Source organism: Eptatretus burgeri, chromosome 3 (assembly GCF_056783735.1).
Source record: "Eptatretus burgeri isolate ZD-2024b chromosome 3, Ebu_testis_v1, whole genome shotgun sequence".
Classification (NCBI taxonomy): domain Eukaryota; kingdom Metazoa; phylum Chordata; class Myxini; order Myxiniformes; family Myxinidae; genus Eptatretus; species Eptatretus burgeri.
This window is the reverse complement of record NC_140963.1, coordinates 117,586,366-117,607,833: the sequence shown is the minus strand read 5'-3', so window position 1 is coordinate 117,607,833 and position 21,468 is coordinate 117,586,366. Positions and strand designations below refer to the sequence as shown.

The 21,468-nt window shown below is 42.7% G+C and overlaps 1 protein-coding gene across 1 annotated transcript in view; it reads right to left on the bottom strand.

Annotated features, from left to right (window-relative positions):
• The window catches only part of LOC147030806 (fibrillin-2-like), a 332,975-nt gene that overhangs the window by 45,227 nt on the left and 266,280 nt on the right, over positions 1–21,468 (bottom strand). The window contains exons 44-60 of the mRNA XM_085875239.1: positions 19,315–19,440; positions 18,611–18,736; positions 18,357–18,473; positions 15,222–15,350; positions 14,798–14,917; positions 13,915–14,040; positions 12,776–12,928; positions 12,515–12,580; positions 12,279–12,404; positions 11,764–11,883; positions 9,365–9,487; positions 9,110–9,241; positions 7,479–7,604; positions 7,157–7,363; positions 6,126–6,251; positions 5,011–5,133; positions 3,824–3,940 (exon numbers count right to left, since the gene is read on the bottom strand). Coding sequence (XP_085731365.1) covers positions 3,824–3,940; positions 5,011–5,133; positions 6,126–6,251; positions 7,157–7,363; positions 7,479–7,604; positions 9,110–9,241; positions 9,365–9,487; positions 11,764–11,883; positions 12,279–12,404; positions 12,515–12,580; positions 12,776–12,928; positions 13,915–14,040; positions 14,798–14,917; positions 15,222–15,350; positions 18,357–18,473; positions 18,611–18,736; positions 19,315–19,440 — 2,163 coding nt within the window. The remainder of the gene's footprint in view (positions 1–3,823; positions 3,941–5,010; positions 5,134–6,125; positions 6,252–7,156; positions 7,364–7,478; positions 7,605–9,109; positions 9,242–9,364; positions 9,488–11,763; positions 11,884–12,278; positions 12,405–12,514; positions 12,581–12,775; positions 12,929–13,914; positions 14,041–14,797; positions 14,918–15,221; positions 15,351–18,356; positions 18,474–18,610; positions 18,737–19,314; positions 19,441–21,468) is intronic.

Below are 21,468 nucleotides of genomic sequence, written 5' to 3'. Positions count from 1 at the left end.
AAGAGACATGAGGAGATCTGTGTAAGGGAGAGGGATAGGGTGGAGTCCACAGGGTAAACAAGATGGACATTACAGGGACTTTCAGGTCCTTACACGACAGGGACTTTCAGGTCCTTACAGGACAGGGACTTTCAGGTCCTTACAGGACAGGGAGGGACTTTCAGGAAGGAAAACAAGGAATTTGAAGGAGATAGGTTTGGGGTGGATTAGTGGGGGTAGAAAAGATCATGGTTTTGGATGGGGGAAGATAAGAGATGGTGATAAACAGCTGTTTTGAAGACCTGGAGGGAAGAGTAGGATTGAAGAGAGTGTGGGAGTTTGTTCCAAAGGCAGGAAAAAAAGAGGAATGAAAGAGTGAAGGGGAGCAGCAATTGTTGATTTTGGTAGTTTTACCAGAAGGGGGTTGCTGGCGGACCTTGAGCGCCCTGCGGAATATTGGGGGGGGGGCATATCTCAGACAGAGTGGGGGAGCAAGGCTGGAGAGGAGGTGGTAGAAGATAGAAAGACCACTGACCTGCCTGTGGGGATAGAGTGAAAGACCCAAAGACTCAGCTTCATCGTGGGAAATACCAATGATCCTAAATGCCTTGGTTTCCATAGTGTGAAGCCGAGAAAGGTGAGAGGCAGGAGCACCAGCCCAGAGGAAGAGATCAGTACTCCATCAGGCTGTGGATGAAAACTATGTAGATGGTTAGGAACTCAGGTGGGCCAAGGAAGGACTTTGCACGATGGAGGATGCCCAGTTGGCGACTGGTTTTGGAGGCCAGCCAGCTGAGGTTGGTGTACCTTATGTGAGTGTGCACTTGGTACACTTATCTCGGCCAAATGGGTTGCTCAGTGGGTCCAGGGCCAGGCAAAACAGGAGGGTGAGAGGCTGTCTCCCAGGAAGATCCCTCGATGTATCTTCATCCCGGTATTTAAATCTTTTCTTCTGAGTGCTATAATAACAATGTGGTATTCCAAGGCTGCATTGCTTTCTCCATCAGTTTGATTATTTGGGGATTGATCTTGTACAATACCTGGTGTTGGCTTAATGGTTAGGGTGATGGGCTTGGGATCCTATGATCCTGAGTTCAAACCCCACTCGGCTGTTGAATTAATACCAGGTGGGGTTAACTCTGCCTGTCATCCTTCCGAGGTCAGCGAAATGAGTGCCAGCTTGCTGGTATACTGTGTCGGAGTGGCGACCCGTCCAGGATTGTGTCCAAGAGCCAAGGAGACTGCTTACGCAGCACTCTGTACTCTTGACACAATCAAACAGGTGCACCTGGCTGGCACTCTGCACGCTCTGCACAGAGTATGGTCCCAATGAATGGATGGATCTTGAACAAATGCATGCATTCCATCATCCATGAATGTGGGACACTATCAAAAGTTTTTAAGCAGTCTATCTGTGCTGTGGATAATTTGGTTCTTCTGGTATTGCAATTTTTGAGTACAGCTTTGTTTAGTAGTAGATGGTTCATTGTTCCATCGCATCCTCTCTTGCATCCCTTCTGTTCTGCCTCTTGGCCTCCTTCTTGTGTTAGGTGACGGTTAATCATTTATGTGAGGATTCCCGTCAGAAGTTTGTACGTTGTTGGTAGACAGGTTATTGATCTTTACTTGTGAGGTAGTTGCGTTTCATTACATTTTGGGATGAGGAAGGCATTACCTACTGTGAGCCACTCATCCAAGGTCTCCTCCCCTTGGATAAGTTTGTTCAATGCTCGAGCGGGGCGGGGGGGGGGGGGAAGAGAGCATCGAGTTGCTTTAGCCAGAAGTTTGGAATTGCATGCTGGCCTGGCCATTAAAAGTTTGATATTTTTGTGACTTGGTTTTTAAATATTCTTCTTCATTAAATATCACCAAGGCATTTCCTTTTGATGATGATGTTTTTTTTGTTTTTTTGCTCCAAGATTTGGGTCGAATTCACCTCTTTGTTGTATTCTTTTGGGTCTTCATTGATCTCTCTACAGAATTTTTCAAATTTATCTTTCTTGAGATGATTTGACATGTTTTGCTTTTGTTTCCACAATTCTTGAGAGAATCTTTTTGGTTATTTTCAAACATGCAGTTTTGTTTTCTCCCTTTGTTGACTTTGTCATTGCTTGTATTTTAAAAACCTTTCTTGCAGTCATTTATATTCTGAGTTTGCTTTCAGCAGCCATTACTTCGAGGTCTTTTTCCCAATTTTGTATTTGTTTTTTAGTTTTTGGATTCTCTTCATTAGCTTTGGGCTTCGATTTTCCCCTTATAAATTGCCGTATTTGTCCTGTTTCTTTTCTCAGTTGCTGGTCTGTATCTGCCTGGTCTGTATTTGTATGGGCTGGTTTGCTCTTCTTGCGATGTTGTTTTCTTGTTACTTTTCTTTGTATGAGCAGTTCCGCATGTATTTTATTGAATGAGCTTGTTACTCTCTTGGGATATAAAAATGTGTGTGTGTGTGTGTGTGTGTGTGTGTACGAGATTAAATTTTTGGGGGACCTGGTAACAACAACAAAAAAGGCCCAAAAGGCCTGAAAAAAAAGAGGATTCCATGTTATAATGACCCCCCAAAAAGAGGGCTCCGTGGTATTTTGGCCCAAACAAAAAGGACTCCATGTTATTTTGACCTCCAAAAAGAGGACTTCATGTTATTTTGACTCCCCCAAAAAAAGAGGACTCCATGTTATGTTGGCCCCAACAAGAGGACTTCATGTTATTTTGACCCCCAAAAAGAGGACTTCATGTTATTTTGGCCCCAGGGAGGACCCCAAGTTATGTTGACCCCAACAAGAGGACCCATGTTATGTTGGCCCCAAAAAGAGGACTTCATGTTATTTTGGCCCCACAAAAAGAGGACCCCATGTTATGTTGGCCCCAAAAACGAGGACCCCATGTAATTTTGGCCCGAAAAAAAGAAGAGGACTCCGTGTTATTTTGATCCAAGAAAAGAGGACTCCATATTATTTTCGCACTCGCGAGCTAATGTTTCTTTAGACTCGTCTGCAAAAGTCTGGAGGAATTCCTCTGTTTTATTGCTTTTTCCCCCTTGGAAATAAAATGCCATGTTAAGGTTTTCCATTACCAAGCAGCTTGCTATCACTTGCCAAGCCACCTGTTCCTTATCAACCATTTAGTTGGAGTGCTTGCTTGAGTGATTAAGCCACTTGGTGAGCGCACAACAAGCTGATTGGTAACTGACATTATACCACACTTTAAGAGGTATGTTCAGTTAGCAAGTTTTTATTTTCTTATTTTTTTGTACTCATTGACAAAGTTCGTGGAAGAGCTAAAAGTTTCTTGTTGGGTGTTCACTAGGTGGCTTAAGCACTCAAGTAAGCAGTCCAACAAAACCGGAGATATGAAATGGCTGCCTTAACAAGCGATGGCAAGCTGATTGTGAATGGAACACACCTCAGCACATGTGCGAGACCAAGGACCTTTTTCTGGTTATGCCGTTTGTGTAACGAAAAAAGTTAATTTCAGATGATTTTCACCCTTTTCACCATTGTTGAGCTTTTTAAGCTTTTCAGCATCGCTACGGTTGTTTCATTTCATCACATTTCACGGCATCTCAAAAGATTGTGAACCAAGATTGGTCGTATGGGGCCCCATGCAATTGCATGGGTTGCATGACCCTCACACTGCCTCTGCTCGGGGCCCACCTTGAGCTCAGAACCCTGGGCATGGGCACTGCGTGCCCTGCATAAATCCATCACTGGTGTGTGTGTGTGTGTGTGTGTGTGTGTGTGTGTGTGTGTGTGTGTGTGTGTGTGTGTGTGTGTGTGTGTGTGTTTGTTTACATAGTGACAGTATGAGATGGTTGAAATACCATGGGAGACATTTCGGACCCACTGACCGATACATGCAGAATGGTGTTGGGCGAAGCCAGGTGGACATTTGCAGATAAAGCTACCAATTGTGTTCACACACAGGAAATGACAGTTGTGCTGTTTGCTGGTACATTCGTCCAAGTCTGTGAATGAGAAATGTCATTTTTGGCTTAATGTTTATTCATGCCTAAAGGGCAAATCACACAACATCCCTCAATCTCCAAAATAAATAATTCATCGCACACATTTGTTTCGGAAACTGTACAATGATACACGTCATGAGAATACACAATGCGATGTCATTTGACATTATTGCATACAATGACAATGCAATGCCACGATTCATTAAGAAGCTATACAGCGTCAAGGAAGCACTACTTTGAAAGGATGACAGTCGATTTTGATGTGATAAGATTAAAACGATCCAGCAGTTTCCAGTGACAGAACTATCCTGTTGGCAATATTTGCCATATATTGATGGCATAGCAATACAACTCCATCTTCGGATGAGCAATGCTGCAGATAAGGAATTTGAGATTTGGCCAGTATGACCGGCATGCAATCACCTACTCATCTCAAAAGGAATTGTGGGATCTTTATGAGAAAGCTGGCTTCAGGTTTTCCCTGAAAAGATGACATGCTGTAATACGAGGAACAATGTTGCTTACGGAACATTGCGACAACAGTTTATAGTTGGATCCCATTTCTTTGGAATTGAATCCAAATTGGATGCCTCGAAGGCATGATGCATCATAAACTGAGATTTCAAAAAAAAGAATTACAATTGAAAAATTCACATTTCAATCAATTAGGTAACTCGTGCCTGTGAATCGCCCTGCCTGTGAAACACCAGGATGGTCATTTACAGCTGGGTCGGCATTCAAACCCAGGATCAACAGCTTTAAGGGCAGTATGCATACCTCGATGCCAGTTATGCCAGAACAATGACAGTGGGTGACGTGAGTTTTACTCGGATGGGACTTTAACCCATAATCGTTGTTCTGGATATCCATATCACTCAAGGAAGCGCATACCATATTGTAAATGCGTCGCAACTCCTTTTGACAATTTTTCAACATCAAAATATCTTAATCATCACACAAGAAAGTGTTCTGCACAAGTTTGGGAATGAAAGAGGCGGCAGAAACGAATAAGAAAAACAAAACAGGTAAAGGATATCAAAGGGAAATAAAAGGAAAGGTTTTGTACAAACCTTTGCAAGTCTTTCCGTCCTCAAGCATGATGTAACCCCGGGGGCAGGAGCACTGGAAGCTTCCCTTGGTGTTTTTGCAGAGGAAGTTGCAGGGTTTTGGAGACTGTACACATTCATCCAGATCTGAACTCAGTTATTGGGTTATAAGGGACGAGGGAAAGGAAAACGATACAAGGCTTGTGAGTCAGTGAAATATAATAATAATAATAATAATAATAATAATAATAATAATAATAATAATAATAATAATAATGGCAATGATAAACTCTATGCTCTAACACATAACCTCCTTTGGATTTTTCTGAAAGAGTAACAATGGCAATAATAATAATAATAATAATAATAATGATAATATAATCGAGAGCAAAGCCGATGGCACTCCATTGTAAATCCGCACGCTTCCCACTTGAAGCAAAGTTGAAAGATGGCAAAATGTTCCACGAGGAATGACCCAATATCAAATTTTGTGTTAACTTTTTTTTTCTGTTTTGACCCCTGTGACCCCAAGTTCACCAGGCTGAACAGTCACCACATGGGGGTTTGAACCTAGGGAAAAATCCAAGAATTCATAACATATTTCATGCTTCCCCAATGTTGATTGCATATACAACGTTTCATTGAAAACTTTTAAAAATGTGCCCGAATTTGCATTTTTCTGTATTTGACCTTTTGACCCTGCCACAGGGGGACGGGGCCAAAAATGATACCTCAACTGCCATGTGGTGATCATAACAACCAAGTTTGGTAAATTTCTGCACAACCGTTTAGGAGGAGATAGTGTGACAGACGGCCAGACAGACAGACGACAGACAGACGGAGCCGATTACAATATCCCTCCATTTTTCTCAAAAAGTGTGGGGATAATAATGAAGCCATTAAAATATGGATGATATCGAATAACCAGGAGACAGGGAAATACACTAGTCTGTACAGTATTGCATCACAAGGAAAAACTCAATGAGCATTTGGGTTACAGAGTTTATATGAATTAACAACGTGCGGTAATGTATGGACACAGATTATTTGGGTTAAATGTCAGAGGTTTGCGCTCCCAGCAATGATTTGAAAAATAAATTGCATGCAATGAAAGAGGCAGTTCTTGCGGCATGGCTCACCCTGGCACACAGTTCCTGCAAGGTCGGTCGTGTATCCACGATCGCACAGACAGTGGAAGGAGCCAGCGGTGTTGATGCATCGGCCATTCTCGCAGGGCTCCGGCAGCACATGGCACTCGTCAATGTCTGGGAGGAGGTTAAAGTTTTGAAACCTGTTTCAGCATCGCGAACTTGGATCGGAAGCTTCTGGAAAATAGGCACATTCTCAGGGGAACTATCATGTCATTATCAGATTGTAGGTACAAACCCAGCTGGCTCATTAATGATCTTCGGGGAGGTGGTAATCTGCCTGCATCTGGTCTACGTCTGGTGGCAGTTCACGGATTGCGTTCGACTCTTAATGCCTTTCAGGACAACTGAGCATCGGCACTAAAAACCTACTAATTATTTAACGGCTCCAATTATTCTTCCGACATTCTCGTGTGGTCGGCTGGCAAAGGTTTTTCCCCAAGACCTTCATGGACCGGCAGGTCAGGCCTGACATTCGATTGAAGGTGGTTGGAATTTGTGTTCTGTTCAGAACGCAGGCAATAACTCATCGATTCTTCACAAAAAACACCGCGGCATCTCTAACATCCATCAACGACCAGTGCTGACAGATGGGTCTTTCAGTTTAACGTCCAGATGATGGACGGTACTCACATTGCTGCCTCGCTCTGAAAGTGAAACACCAGAATGGTTGTTTATAGCTGGGTCGAGATTCAAACCCAGGGTAGACAGCTCACAGGTGAGTATGCATACCTAAAGGCTCTGCTGACAGCCTGATCATGGACATTAAAAATACTAGTGATGAAAAGGTAGCACAACTCAAAACCTCCTCCGAATTGAGTGGGGAAAAATTCCTTCTCATTGAAATGCTGGTAATCTCACAACCAATGTCTGTCTTTCTCGATTGTGTTGATGAATTGTAAATATTACCAAAAGACAGCGATACATATTATATATAATCAATTTCTCCTGGGAAAAAATTATTAGCTTGATTATTCAAGGAACTTGGCATTTATGATTCAGCCATTATTCTCATCTCTCACCCGAGCCATCCGTGGTGTATCCTGGTCCATGTGGACACAACTTGCGGAAGGGCAAGTTGCCAGGCAGTGGACACATCTCACACTCGCTACCCCAGCCACGACCAGAGTTGCAGCAACATTCGGACTTTGTGACCAGTGAAAGCCCACTCGAAGACAGTTGGCACAGTCCATGGATGGCCTCGATGAAGCAGAAACCCTGGCGTATGTCTAGTGAGAAGATAAACAACAGCAAGCGTACAGAGCAGGGTACTTATGGACGAGGTGAATAAGACGTGATTATATTGCGATACATTGGGCATCACGAGTGAGCGTACAAACGTACCGATGCATTCAATGCCACTGGGACTTCCGAAGAACCCGTCATGGCATTCACAGAAGTAACTTCCAATGCTGTTCCTGCATCGGCCATTTTCACAGATTCCTGGCTTGGAGCGGCACTCATTCTCGTCTGCACACATACAAGCAGCTCCTACTTTGGTACCAGGTTGTACACACCTGCTCAATCACCCATCTGACCTTACAGGTGCATGCACGTTAATTACACAGAAATGTATTTGCAGTGTCATGTGCTGTGTCACACTTTGGTGTGATTTGATCTCTTCCTGTAACTTAAATTAGCAATCAGTGATGGTCTCTTCTCTGCTCCTAATATAATATGTTCTGCATCAATCTAAGCATACCACACCTTCTTCTTCTTCTTCTTTTATTTTTATGGAGCACATGTTTGTGGTTAACATAATTTGCTGGGGGCACATCTGTTGGGGCCACTGATGCGGTGCTCCCTGGAGGTTTGAGCAGGAATTTGTAATTTGTTCAGGGTACCCGGCGATAGCTCACCTGCTCTTTGCGGAGAACACTGTGGGATCTTTAACGTTCACCAACTCATAAAGGCAGATGGGATGCCAGGTTTAACACCAATCCGAGGATGGCACATACAATGATGAATCGCCCTCCATGTGAAACATGAGGATAACAGTTTATAACTGGGCATGGATTTGAATCCAGGTTCGAAAGCTTCGAGGCAAATGAGGGTGACAGTGTTGTAAATTCATGGAAAAGTATTCTTTATGAACTTATCAGTGTCTTGCTAAACAACTGTCATCCCTGGGTCAGAAACACAACCATTAATCCCTCCTACCTCTAACTGTAATACATCAACTCATTCCTTTTACACTGAATACCACTATTTACACATCTCATTTCTTCATCATCATCGTCATCATCATCATCATCATCATCGCAGGATGGTTTTAAGGTAAGTACACTCACCTCTGAGGTGAGCCTGGGTTCGAATCTTGACCCAGCTATAAACTGTTATCCCGGTGTTTCACAGGTACGGTGATTTGTCAATGTATATGCCGTCCCTTGGATGGACGTTAAACTGGACAGTGGATGTCCTGTCTGCCGGCATTAGTTGGTGGACGTTAAATATCCCATGGTGTCCTTTACAAAGGTCAGGCCAGGTCAGGTCAGGTATGGGAGCATGGGCCAGAGCAGCACGTCGCTGCGTCCACTTTCTGCCGGGACTCAAGTGGCCTCCGTCTGGCCATCACCCAGGCAGATGCCATTCCCATCTCCTTGAGATGCTGAGTGGGCAAAGAGTCGGCAAGATATTGCCAACACCCTGGCCAAATTCCAAATTCCTGCCCTAACCAACAGAGGACATTGAATCAGTGGTACAGCTGCACCCTCAGCCAATTATGCTATCCTGCAGCCTTGTGCTGCACACAAAAGAAGATCATCACTAATAATTTTCTTTGCAATCATTTATTGCTCCAATCATTCTACTTCTTCTCTTTCTGCATTATAATTTCAGGTATATCCACGTCTCGTCTCTTTGTTTCTTTCCTTGAAAGCTGCCGGCAAGTTGCAGTGGATAATAATCACAGAAGTCACACATTAATTATATTGTCCTCTTCTGCCTATCATTTCTCACATTTTCGGAACACTCACCAACGCAACCCTCTCCACCTGGCCTGCGCACCATGCCTACAGGGCAGATGCACATGAAGGAGCCGATGATGTTTTTGCAGAGCATCCCCTGGATGTCACACTCGTGCAGACCCACGGCACACTCATCGAGATCTAGAGTGGGGATACACAGCGCACAGGTGGAGAAGATGACATTTGACCTTATTGTCCCTGCATACCTGTGGGAATGTGGCTTACCCAGTAGAAGCCTTGTTTAACATTCTGAGCTAATCTCACCTCGACACATCTTTCGGTCCTCCCGCAGGGCATATCCAGCAGGACAGGTGCATTCGTACGAGCCGTATGTGTTAATGCAACGAAACGCACAGAGCAGTGGGTTCTGGCTGCATTCGTTGAGATCTGTAACGAGCCACCAACCAGCCATTACAGAGTCTTTCCTCTATGCCTAGGATGTGCACCAGAAGCATGCAGCCAATGAGGTCTTAGACTGCAAACCATAAAAATTTGTTTAAAACATTAATAAACTTAATAAACTAGTAAAAATTGATAACTTATGTATTTTACATTTCGTTTGTAACTGTATTCACGGATCAAATTGTATGGTGGTGGTAAAATGGTGAGGACACACCATTAGTCTGTGGCTGAAAGCAGCAGTGTTGAGATTTTTTTTTTATTCCTAACTTCTGGAACCCAAGCTGGTTTCAGGAGAATTACTGTGCCACTATGAGTTTGTCGGTTAAACCCTGGCTGGCTCATTAAATATTTACAGTGGGAGGTAATCTGCCTGCCTCTGCCAGTCTGGGCCACATGCAATGTCAGTTCACAGTGCACTTGACTCTTTTTGACCTCAAGGAAGCGAGGATGGACCACAGTGCACTTGACTAGGACGGACATTGAAATTCTACCCATCGAAAGGCAGTACTGCTCAAAGATCTACTTGTTGGAATAAAAACGAATTTTTGCTTTGATAAAAACATAGGTAACTAGAATATCGGCTTGTTCTTATCACCAACCCAACTCATCCACCAAGTTTTGTCTTCACTCTTCCACAACATTTTGAAATATCGTGCAATGTATCGTTTTTGGCCCCATCTCTCAATGGTGAAAAAAAATCACTTGGATATTTAAAAAAAAAGAATTCTCGTTTCAGGATCTGGATTTGGATCTACACAAAAATCGAATCAATTCATCCTTGTTGCACACCCAACCTGCCCACCAAGTTTCGGCCTACTCCGTCCAGAAATTTTTGAGATATCGTGTTATACCGTATATTGTTTTTAGCCATATCACTCATTGATGAAGAATCACTTAAAAATAATTATCCGATCCAGATTCAGATCTTTACTGAAATCAAATCAAGTCATCCTTGTTGCAGTTACACACCGGTCCACCAAGTTTCGTCTGAATCTGTCCACAACGTTTTGAGATATCGTGCTCACAGACAGACAGACAGACAGATAGACAGACAAACAGACAGGTGTGAAAGCATAACCTCCATCCACCTTCGGTGGTGGAGGTAAATATATTGGAGTGAAGTAAAAGTCTATTTTTTTCAAACAGCGAATTTTTAGATCCAATCATTAATCAATGTTTTCCATTTACATCCTTCTACGTAACATTGTACTATTAGACAGGGCCCAGCCAAGGAAAAACGACCACCTTTTCTGATCAAAGTTATCTCAACGGTTCCGTCACCCTCATGCCATATACTTTCAATTTAGCAGAAGGGCCACCTGGATTTTGCCTCAAATCCAATATGACGGCTAAAATCCAAAAAGGCCACCAAAGACTCAGAGATCCTCCACGAGGATCTAAAAATAAATATCCTTGAATAGACTGAAAACTTTGATGGTTAGCAATTGAACAATGGAAAAACAATTTACTGCAATCTCAAAATGATACGTGGCTCAGGAGGTGGTTAAACAAGAGCATCAAGAGAAGTTTATCACGTCATTTCTGCTCAACAAAGACACTTAAACCAAGAACCAAGTTCCAAGTTATTCTTTGTGAATATGCTTGATGGAAATGAATATTTTTTAGAAAATTAAGTTATTACCTAAAGTAGAACATGAACAAATATTCGTTGGTTCGCTCTTTGAGTGGAATGAAAATATGAAAGGGAAGAAGTGCTTTAATCAGTAAGCCTCAATCTTTCATCGTCTCAATTTTACATTTGCTTCTATAGGAGGGAAGGGGATAGGTGGGGAGAAAATGAGTCTCAATTTTACATTTGCTTTTATGGGAGGGAAGGGGATAGTTGGGGATAAAATGAGTCTCCTATTTTGAGCTTTTGGCACCTGGGTCAGAAAGTTTTTCCCTTCCCCCCATTCATTTGAATGGGTGCCCCAGAAACCCCATTTATCATCTACTCCCCTCTGCTAAATTGAAAGTGTATGGTATTAGGGTGACAGAACCGCTGAGATAACTTTGACAGGAAAAGGTGGTAGTTTTTCCTTGGCTGGGCCTTGTTGATATTGGCTATCAAATACACGTGTTCAAACATCTATTTCGACCATCATGAATAAACAATGGCTGCATGATCAGACTAAATTACTGTGAAGTTCACTTAAGTCGCATCTTTTCAGATCTGCTTTGTGCTATGATTTTACATCTATTCTGTTCACTACAATCAAACGAAGTAACATCATCTTCACCATGTGTGGGTCGATATGTACCTTCACAAGCCATCATGGGTCCAGGTTCGAATCCCTCTTCGCATTGACACTCAAATCCACCCAGAACGTTGGTGCACGTGCCATTACCGCAGGGGTTACCAATAGAACACTCATCCGTGTCTGCAAGAAAAAAAAATGACATTCACAGGTCACGAAGCTCGTTCACCAATGTAAAACGTTGATGCTGGATCTTACCTTTTATACTTTTACAGTGATCTAAGGCCCATTGAGGAGCTTGTACCCATGTAGGACAAGTTATTATGAGACTATGGATGAATCAAACAGTAAATATGGAATTTGAATCTGGGATCACATGGTGAGGTAAGTGGTCAGATGAGAATACCAAGCAGCCCAACTGAATATTTGGAATATTTGAGGTTGAAAATATTTTCCTTTTAGTGGAACGTTCATTTTGTGGATGAAACCAACCAGCCAAAGCTTTGTTTGTGAGGTTAACACAAACTTATAGTTACTGCTTGGAGGATTTCCTGGTGAGATCCATGTCCAAATCTTACCAACACAATTGATGCCAGTGAAGTCGAGGTTGTACCCTAAAGGACACTCGCAGCGAAAGGAGCCATCGGTGTTAATGCACAATCCGTTGGTGCAAATTCCTGGATTCTCCACACACTCGTTCATGTCTACAGGTACACAAGTGCAAACAAACAATGCATGCTTAATTGCTATAATGCATTGGGCTATACCTCTGTGTCCTACAGATGCCTGAAGTGAAGCTTTCATTGACTTTTACCTTCACGTGTCTCTCCAGGTCCAGGAATAATTCCAACTCCCAATGGGCAAAGATCTTCAAACCCAGCTGTGGGTATAGAGGATGGGAAGCCCCATATGGCCTTCTGTACTATACTATAGACCACCACAATACAATGAGACACATTTTCACCAAATGTGAAATGGGGAGAGGATGGGGGTGAAAGGGAAGGGAGAGTATGGTCGTGGAGGAGGGAAAAGTGGGGAGGGGCAGGGGGGGGGGTTTCCAGAACTGAATTCTGACCTTCACCCTCTCGGGGGCAGAGTTCGCAGGGATCCCCCCAACCTTCACCAGGCATAGCACTGCAGCAGCATCGTGCTTTAGTGGTGTTTAGAGCCTTCGGCACAGAACACTTTCCCTCCTCAAAGTTTGTGAAACAAAAACTTTGCCGGGTATCTGTTGCATGGTGTGGGAAAGGAAGATCAAATCATTTTTTTTTTATCAAACAAATTAAACAAGGCTGGTAGGATCGCCTCTAGGTATGCACGCTTGACTCTGAACTGTCTAGCCTGGGTTTGAATCTCAGCTCAGCAATAAACTTTCACCCGCCTGCTGGCATTAGTTAGTGGACGTTAAACATCCCATGGTGTCCTTTTCAAAGAGTAAGCAAGCTATCACCAGCACCCTGGTCAAATTCTAAATTCTTGCCACCCCGAGTCGAATATCCTGCAACAGAGGGGCGACCCGTTCAGGATTGTAACCCTTGCCAAAGAAACTGCTTCAGCGGAACCAACACTCTGTCTGCAGTGTGATACATGAGCGAATTAATTAATTAATTAATGCATGAATGCAAATTAAGTGAAGTGAAATAACTCAATGATTGAATGCTTAACTATTCACTGCTTTACTCCACACTAAAGAAGCTTCTTTTCAATGCCTGTTCAATTCACGATTTTGGTTGGCGAGCTTACACTCATGTTAGGACATTTAATGCTTCAATTGTCTCTGCCAGCAAGTTCTGAGAGAGTTCCTTAAAGCAAGAACCAAATCTCACATTTCCTATTTGTAGAATCCTGAACCAGGATGGTCCAAACAGGTTTGGAGGAGCGATGTTGCTTGGTTCAGCCTGAACTTGTTCAGAACTTTCGGGTAGACATAAGGCAAAACATATGCTCTACTATCTTTTGGCTGATACGGTTACCATGTTCTCTTGCATCATGAGGATCCTTGCTTATCTGTAACTACCACAGTGGCTCCATGACACTCTATATGGTACAAGCTTCCAATCTTGCATCATGAGGCACAGTGTTTGATTCCAGTGTAAGGTGTCGTGGACATTTGAAGGACATGGCCATGAGAACTTAAGATGTCATTCAGGTATTCTTTTTTGAAGAGGTGGTGAAAAAAAAACATCGATCGAGATGATTTTGTTGGTGACCCACCAAAGCAACGGCGGCCATTGTCTGAAAGCAGGAAGCCAGGTGGACAATCACAGCGGAAGCTTCCTGGTGTGTTGCTGCAGGAACCAAAGAGACAGATTCCTGGCTCTAAGTGGCATTCATTAACATCTGGAACAGGAAAGAGGAACAGAGATTATTGTAGAAATGCTAACCAAGTTCGTTATTAGTTATATTTCATGTTGTACTCAGCACACAGCTGTCAGTCCTGGGTTAAAATACAAATCGACTAATCCACTGTCATAAATTAAGGAGGTTTGGTGGTTTAAGCAACATTAAGTTGTCGGTATGAATATTCAGGTTGGAATCAATGTTTGACAGCAATTGGTTACAAGGAAGTGACAATTTTACATTGCACACAATGAAAGCCTTTTGAGGAGATGAAATGTTACTGGCTGTGCAATCTATACCCACAAGTAGGCATGAACAAGCTTCGGTTTCCTTTGAAAGAGGAAAAAAAACCTCCAAAATCTTTTCAGTACCATGGCTCGAATCGTAATTTGATAGGCCCATTAGACCTTGGTTGTGTACTTAAAAAAAAAAAAAATTCAAATAATTTTAGCACTGTGGTTTTTTTCAATCCATTGGCAAAAGTTAAAGATCTGACAAAGTAGAAACACAACACTTGTGACATCTAATACACTTGGTGAAAGGGTACCACTTCCCACTATGTCCTGTTGATCAACGACTGTAAAGCCATCCCATATCAGAAAATCTTTCCAATATCTTCATCCACAGTAATGTGCAAGATAACCAATGTTTAACCATCTCTCATCCCGCATCCCCTTGCACAACATTCCCCCAACCAATGTTTAACCATCTCTCGTCCCACACCCCCTTGCACAACTTTCCCCCAACCCAAATCCACCCAGGCACTGGTCGATACGGAGTTCGTATCCAGAAGGGCAGATGCAGCGAAATGAGCCATCTAGGTTTTGGCAGGTGCCAGGTGCACAGGTGTTGGGGTCTGAGATACACTCGTTCACATCTGCAACAAGATAATCATTCAGGCAAGAAGGAAGTGAAGTTATAGCTTCAATACAGTGCAGATTACATCTTAGCACCACTTGCAATTACATGCATAGTTATGCAATAATTAGGCATAGCATGATAGTAAATGTACACAATAAGGCAATTTGAATAAATGGAAGTTATTAAACCTCGGCCAGGTATGTATTCGTAGGATTACAGGATAAGAAGTATTGTCACATGATGGTATCATAAATGATTAAAAAGAATAAGTATAAATAATAAGAAGATAACTTTAAGGCAGCAAACCCATTCAAACTAACCGATGCAGTTCTTTCCATCCAAACTCAGTTCGTAGCCCTCGAAGCAGAGACACTGGAAGGATCCCTGGGTATTGAAGCACTGGCCACTACGGCATACCTGCACACCCAACGAGCTGCACTCATCCACATCTGACACACAATGCAGGAGAGAAAAGTGTAAGCATTGTAAATGAGTGAAAACACCCATCAAAACACAAACCACGTTGCTTGTGCTCTTTGTCGGTAAATGTCTTGTGTTGCATAATAATCTAAGTTGTGGTTGCATAATACATGAAGCATTTGCTTGTTTTAAATGATGCAACTGATTCGTATAATCTTTATACCTATATAAATGCAAGTTGTGTGAATGTGTCTGAATGGGGTAAACGTCGTAACCACAGCACATATAATGCTGAATGATACCTCATTTAAGAGCTCTTGGGTGCAGACAGTGCATGTGGAGGTACACAAATATCGATATTCATGCAATTTGGAGTTATGTGCATTTTTGTGGATAAGTTACACACACGGGCTTAAACACCAGGATAGGCTTTAAGTTACACTTAAACACCAGGATAGGCTCAGAGTCGCTGGTTTGCACATTTACCGGAAGTTAAAAAAAAAAAAATATATATATATATATATATATTATATATAACCACAAACTATTTAGTCAATTCCGTCCAACGGATAATTGCCTTTTCGTTGATTTTCTTCACTGAGAAACCTTAGCAGCGTTAAAAGTTAGTGACTATTATGCTGAATGGGGGTGGGGGTGGGGGTGGGGGTGGGGGTGGAGAGTTGAGAACTTGAAGAAGTAAAGGGGGAGGAGAGGACAGAGTTAGGCTTGCGGGGGGAGGGTGGGGGGCAGAGAGGAGACAGAGAACTGGGAGAGGGGGTTTGAGGACTTGGGGTGGGATGTGGTTTGAAGACTTGGGGCTGCCAGTGTGTGTGTGTGTGTGTGGGGGGCGGGGGGGGGTTGAAGAAGACTTGAATAAGAAAGAGGTTTATGACTTGAAGAAGAAAGGTGTTGAGGACTTGAAGTCACATTTTACATTACGCAGAATTCCCACGGATCCTGCTACTATGCTGTCAAAGGCCATTCCTTGCAAACTCCCTCAATATTCCACACACGATTGGGAATTCATTCCCTTACAACATCCCCGTGGAACCGGGTTATCTGCTCATCGTTTATATTATTGTTTTTAAAATAAAGTGAAAGCGTTTCTAAATATTTCTGTACATTTGTAAATGTTTACGTTTGTTTCAAAAATAAAGGAAAAGTGTTTGTAAGTATTTTGTTACGGTTTAAACAATTTTACGATACAATCTCTAAAGGGTGTTGGATCATACATTCATTCTAAAATACAACATAGAAGGCCGATTGTCCAAATATTGTACAACTGTGCAAACGTGTTACGTTTTGCCAGTGATAAAATCATCATAATTCAGAGCTCAACATAAACTTTTTTCCCAGCCTGTTTAGATATCACCTTTTTTTTTCCAGGTAAAATTTCAAACCTACCTGGTACAGGTAGATTTTAGATTTTACTTGCCCCATCAGCCATTGCTCCTGTCCAACTATTTGTCCTGTGAGCAATCTTGCTTATTATTTGCTTCTTTGGGCAATAACAATTATTATTTGCTTCTTTGAAGTTTTCGCCGGCATGCGGAGGTGGTCGGTTCTAAAATTATTCTCTCAGTTGCTGCTAGTCACTGTGACTTTACGTTAAAAAGAACAACTACGTTCAATGTTAAGATTATATCAAGTTTGTTAAACTTCCAGGTGGTAAAATTGACCTGTCCTTCAGACAGGTCTATTTGGGCTTTTCCTTGTCTTACGGAAAAAAAAATTGCTTGGTCCGGACAGTCGGACAGTGTTGAGCCCAGACATTTCCAAAACAATAATTAAAAAAATACTCAAATGGTTGAGTGCAAGGCTCACTTGGTGAATTGCATGAACTAAGACCCACTATGATCAATCAAAATATGTGCAGAGGTTGAAGAGTATGGGATTTTGGCATCAAGCAAGGACAAAGGTATGTTTAAAATAGAGAAAACTGGGTACAGTGGAAAAGCAGGCACTGCTACATCACAGATGACATCACAGATCTGCTACTGTCAGAGAAAAAGGAGAAAAGGTATGAGAGAAGTTTTGGTCTTTCACTGTCTCCCTCGCTCAAATATCTTCTGCTCTCTTGGCCGACTGTCTTAGTCGGCTACAACAAACTGTAATTATCCATTGAATGCATGGGAGATGTTTTTTAAAGGGTTAATTTCGTATATAAAGTCTGGGCTCATGGAAGTGCAAGGTGACCGAGGGTAGAAAGCGATACAATGAAAGTGGGGCAGTAGAACAATATGCAGATGGAACAAGGGGATGAATGATAGGAGGAGAGAGAGAAGGAGATAAACGTAGAACATGAGATAGTTAACCCACAATAAAGGTTACCTTTCACAAGTTATACCTACCTCTACTCCTTTGTTCCACTTTTATTCTAATCTCATTTGGAAATTTGTCCAATGTATTCATCAAATCTTCCTTGCAAGTCCTTGAAGGTAATAGCCTGGCAAAATCTCATTTGGTCCTCCATACATTCCTGTGGGGTTGGCAGGATGGCCTAATGGTATGCACACTCGCCTCTAAGATTGCTCACCTGGATTTGAATCTCGGCTCATCTATAAACTGTCATCATGGTATTTTGTAGGCAGAATGACTCATCAATGTGTGTGCCGTCCCTCGGATGGACATAAAACGAGGGTCCCTTCTGCCCGCATTCTTTGGTGGATGGTAAAGATCCCATGGTGTCCTTCACCAACAGTAGGTGAGCTATCGCGAGCACCATGGCCAAATTCCAAATTCCTGCCCTCACTACAGCTGGGAAGGCAATGGCAAACTACCCAGTATAACCTTTGGCAGCACAGATGCTCTGTAACAGACTATGGTACATACCATACATTCCTGTGACCAAACACTCTCTATTGCAGTATGCCTCCTTTGTTTTCCACTCCATTCTTCTAAGTTACTTCCAAATTAATTAGTCTTCCCCTATTGGCCACTGAGCTTCTGAATGAAGTTCAACATTGCTAGACAAATTAAAAAAAAAAAAAAGTGAAAAGGACATGTTGCGTTTTACCTGAAAGGTTGCGTCTTACCTATGCAGTCATTATTGTGTGTGAGCTCAAATCCTGGAAAGCAGAGGCAGTTGTAAGATCCCACGGTGTTACGACACGTCCCATTGCCACATGGCTTCTGCTCACATTCATCCACATCTGTGGGAAATACCACGCGTTAGCCAAGGCCCGTGTTAGGCCACACTGTTGTTGTGGAGATAGAGGAGTTTCCAATTTTATTTTTTTTATCGCAGTCAAAAAGCACACAAATGTCTACAACGCTACACTCTTCGCACCGATGCACATGGCCTTATCCTCGGTAACCGTGAAGCCAGCATGGCAAATGCACACGTAGCTGCCTGGTGTATCCACACATTCGCCGTGGCTGCAAATGTTGGGAATCTCGCTGCACTCGTTACGATCTGCACTCAAGTACATGCACTTATAAAAATCGGAATTGCACGCAATAGATCAGTCATTTTCAAATGACACACACAATCAATTTTCCTACCCTACACAATGACATTCTTATTATTATTTTATATGGAGCACATCGCTGTGGGTAGCATCATTTGCTGGGGGCACAGTTGTGCTGCTGATGAAGTGCCCCCTCTAGGTTAGAGGAGGAATTTATTATTGTTTTGGGTGCCGGCGATTGCTCGCCTACTCTTCGCGAAGGACACCATTGGATATGTAACGTCCACCAACTAATGCTGGCAGATGGCACGTCCAGTTTAATGTATATCTGAGAGAGGGCCGCACCCAGTGGTGTATAACCCAACCTGTGAAACACCAGGATGAGACTTTATAACTGAGTCGACATATAATTCCATGCTAGACAGCTGAGAGGCGAGTACACGTACTTCTCAACTATCCTGCCAGCCCACAATGATACGTATTACATAAGAACAACAGGATAACAGGATTCTTCAAGATCAATTTTTTTCGAGACAATTATTGAGATTTGGCATTATGATGGTGAAAAAAGGAAGATACTGACCGACGCAGGTTCCAGATGGAGATCGGCTGTAACCTTTGGTGCATTCGCACCGGTAGCTGCCAGGGATGTTGACACAGAAAGCATTGTTGAAGCAGAGGTGGTCGCTATTCACACATTCATCGATGTCTGTGGGGAGATAAAGAGAGTGAAAGTGTTGAGAAAAAGGCTGAACTGGAGCATCTAGGTCAAGCGTTTAAGGTGGAGGTAGAAGCAAATACTTAAGCTTTGATTCCCAAGTCCTTTAATATTTTCCATATGAATCCCGTTTCATTTCTCTCACCAACACACCAACCCAACAACTTAACAACACAAATTGCTAAAAAAAATAAAATAAAATCCCCAAAACAAAAAAAACACTTCACAATCCAAACTTCTTCCCTCTTCACCTTCTTTCATTCCCACTTGGATAAGTTTAATATAAAAAAAAATTCTTTCTCCTCTCTCTACTTTTTCCCATTTTTTCACACCTGTCTCCTCCTCTCCCACTTATCATTCACCCCCATTTCCTTCCTTTTCCTCCATTACAAGATTGCCCAGCTTGCCCCATTGCATTCTCATAGCACTATCTTTCTTTGCGCTATAAATTGCCTCACCCTCCACCCAGGCTGCGATGCATGCCTGCGTCTTGCTGAACTTGGGATTCTAAAATGGAACCTGATGTGCAGTGAGTGCAGACTCATGAGGATTAATCCCTACACATTTGCAGCTTTTGCATTTCTTCCTCAAGCAAATTATCGCCCCTCATTTGCACCGCCACTACACTGCACACCCCCTCCTCCAACTCAAAACTCCCTTGCTCCTGCCCCTCTTATACACTTCTGCCCTTAGCCTGCACCCACTCACCTGCCTCTTTCGGTTCCCCACCCCTATCTATGCTCTTTAACCCCCTCAGTATTCCTTCCCCTTCCCAAACATTATGAAACCTCAATATATGAGGACTCCAATCTAACATCACAGATCTGCTACATCAGACATTGTGTTTTTAACAGCAATGTTCCTCTGAACGTTTGGCCCCGACTGTTCGGTGTCTCTCCCTGTCTCTTCTCTTTTCCATGATGACAGTCCAGACCTGTGTCGGGATTATTACCCCACGCACAAGCGAAAAGCAATTTGTTCACGTCTGTCTGTCCGTCCGTCCGTCCGTCCGTCCGTCCGTCCGTCCATCTGTCTTATCAGTTCATAATTGTCAGTTTATGATTGAGGAACAGCCTATTTAAATCGAATGTTGTATTTTTGTTTATGTCAACAGCTTCATCCCCCATTGCCCATTTCTGTGCTTGCCCCCCATAACTTTCTGGAACACCTCTGGCTATATATTCCTCTCCGCAACCATCTAAAGTTTGTCTGTGTGATATACCGTCCACCCGACACCAACTTCTCCATGCAAACCTCTTTCTTTTAAGATAAACCAACTAATAGTGACTCATCCCAACTCTTTATCCTTCAACTGTGGTGATTTCAACTTCCACCATGTCGTTTAGCTGGAAATTGGCAACACAACAACCAGCCAGGGCAATGCAGAAGATGCCTTCTGTGATTCCATTGGTCGAATGGAAGAATCGAATCGAATGGAAGTGAGGAGACCTCACTCCTGGACCTGGGAATGACTGACTTTGGATCCAACATCTCCTGTTCCTCCTTAGCCACACTCGGCTCCTCTGACCATATCCTTGCGAAAATACAAATTTCTATGGCTGTTAGAACTTCCACAGCAACGCAGATTCTGGTTATTCACTTCGGCTGACAGGCAGACACGGCATACAATTGGTCTTCGCTCTCCTCTGCATCCGACATTGTTTGTTTGTGTGTTCCTTATACGTTTCCAAACTGTTGTGTCCTGTTCATATATTTACAATGCAAATGATGATCCCACTTTGGACACATGAGGGCATTCAATGATTGAGTTATGGTTTTGAGAGAAGAAGAAGAAGAAGAAGAAGAGGAGAGAGAGAATATGGTGGTGATCGTGTGAAGCCTGTGTATTTGAAGGCGGTTAGCTAACATTTTCACATTTGAAAAAGATGAAGCCAAATGTTATGAAAACATCATTTTGGAGGGTTTTTCAAACATCATGAAAATATCAGAAAACAGTGCATACATAAAACGTTTTAAAAACATTTCCACATTTATGATGTTCATTTGTAATGTTGTACC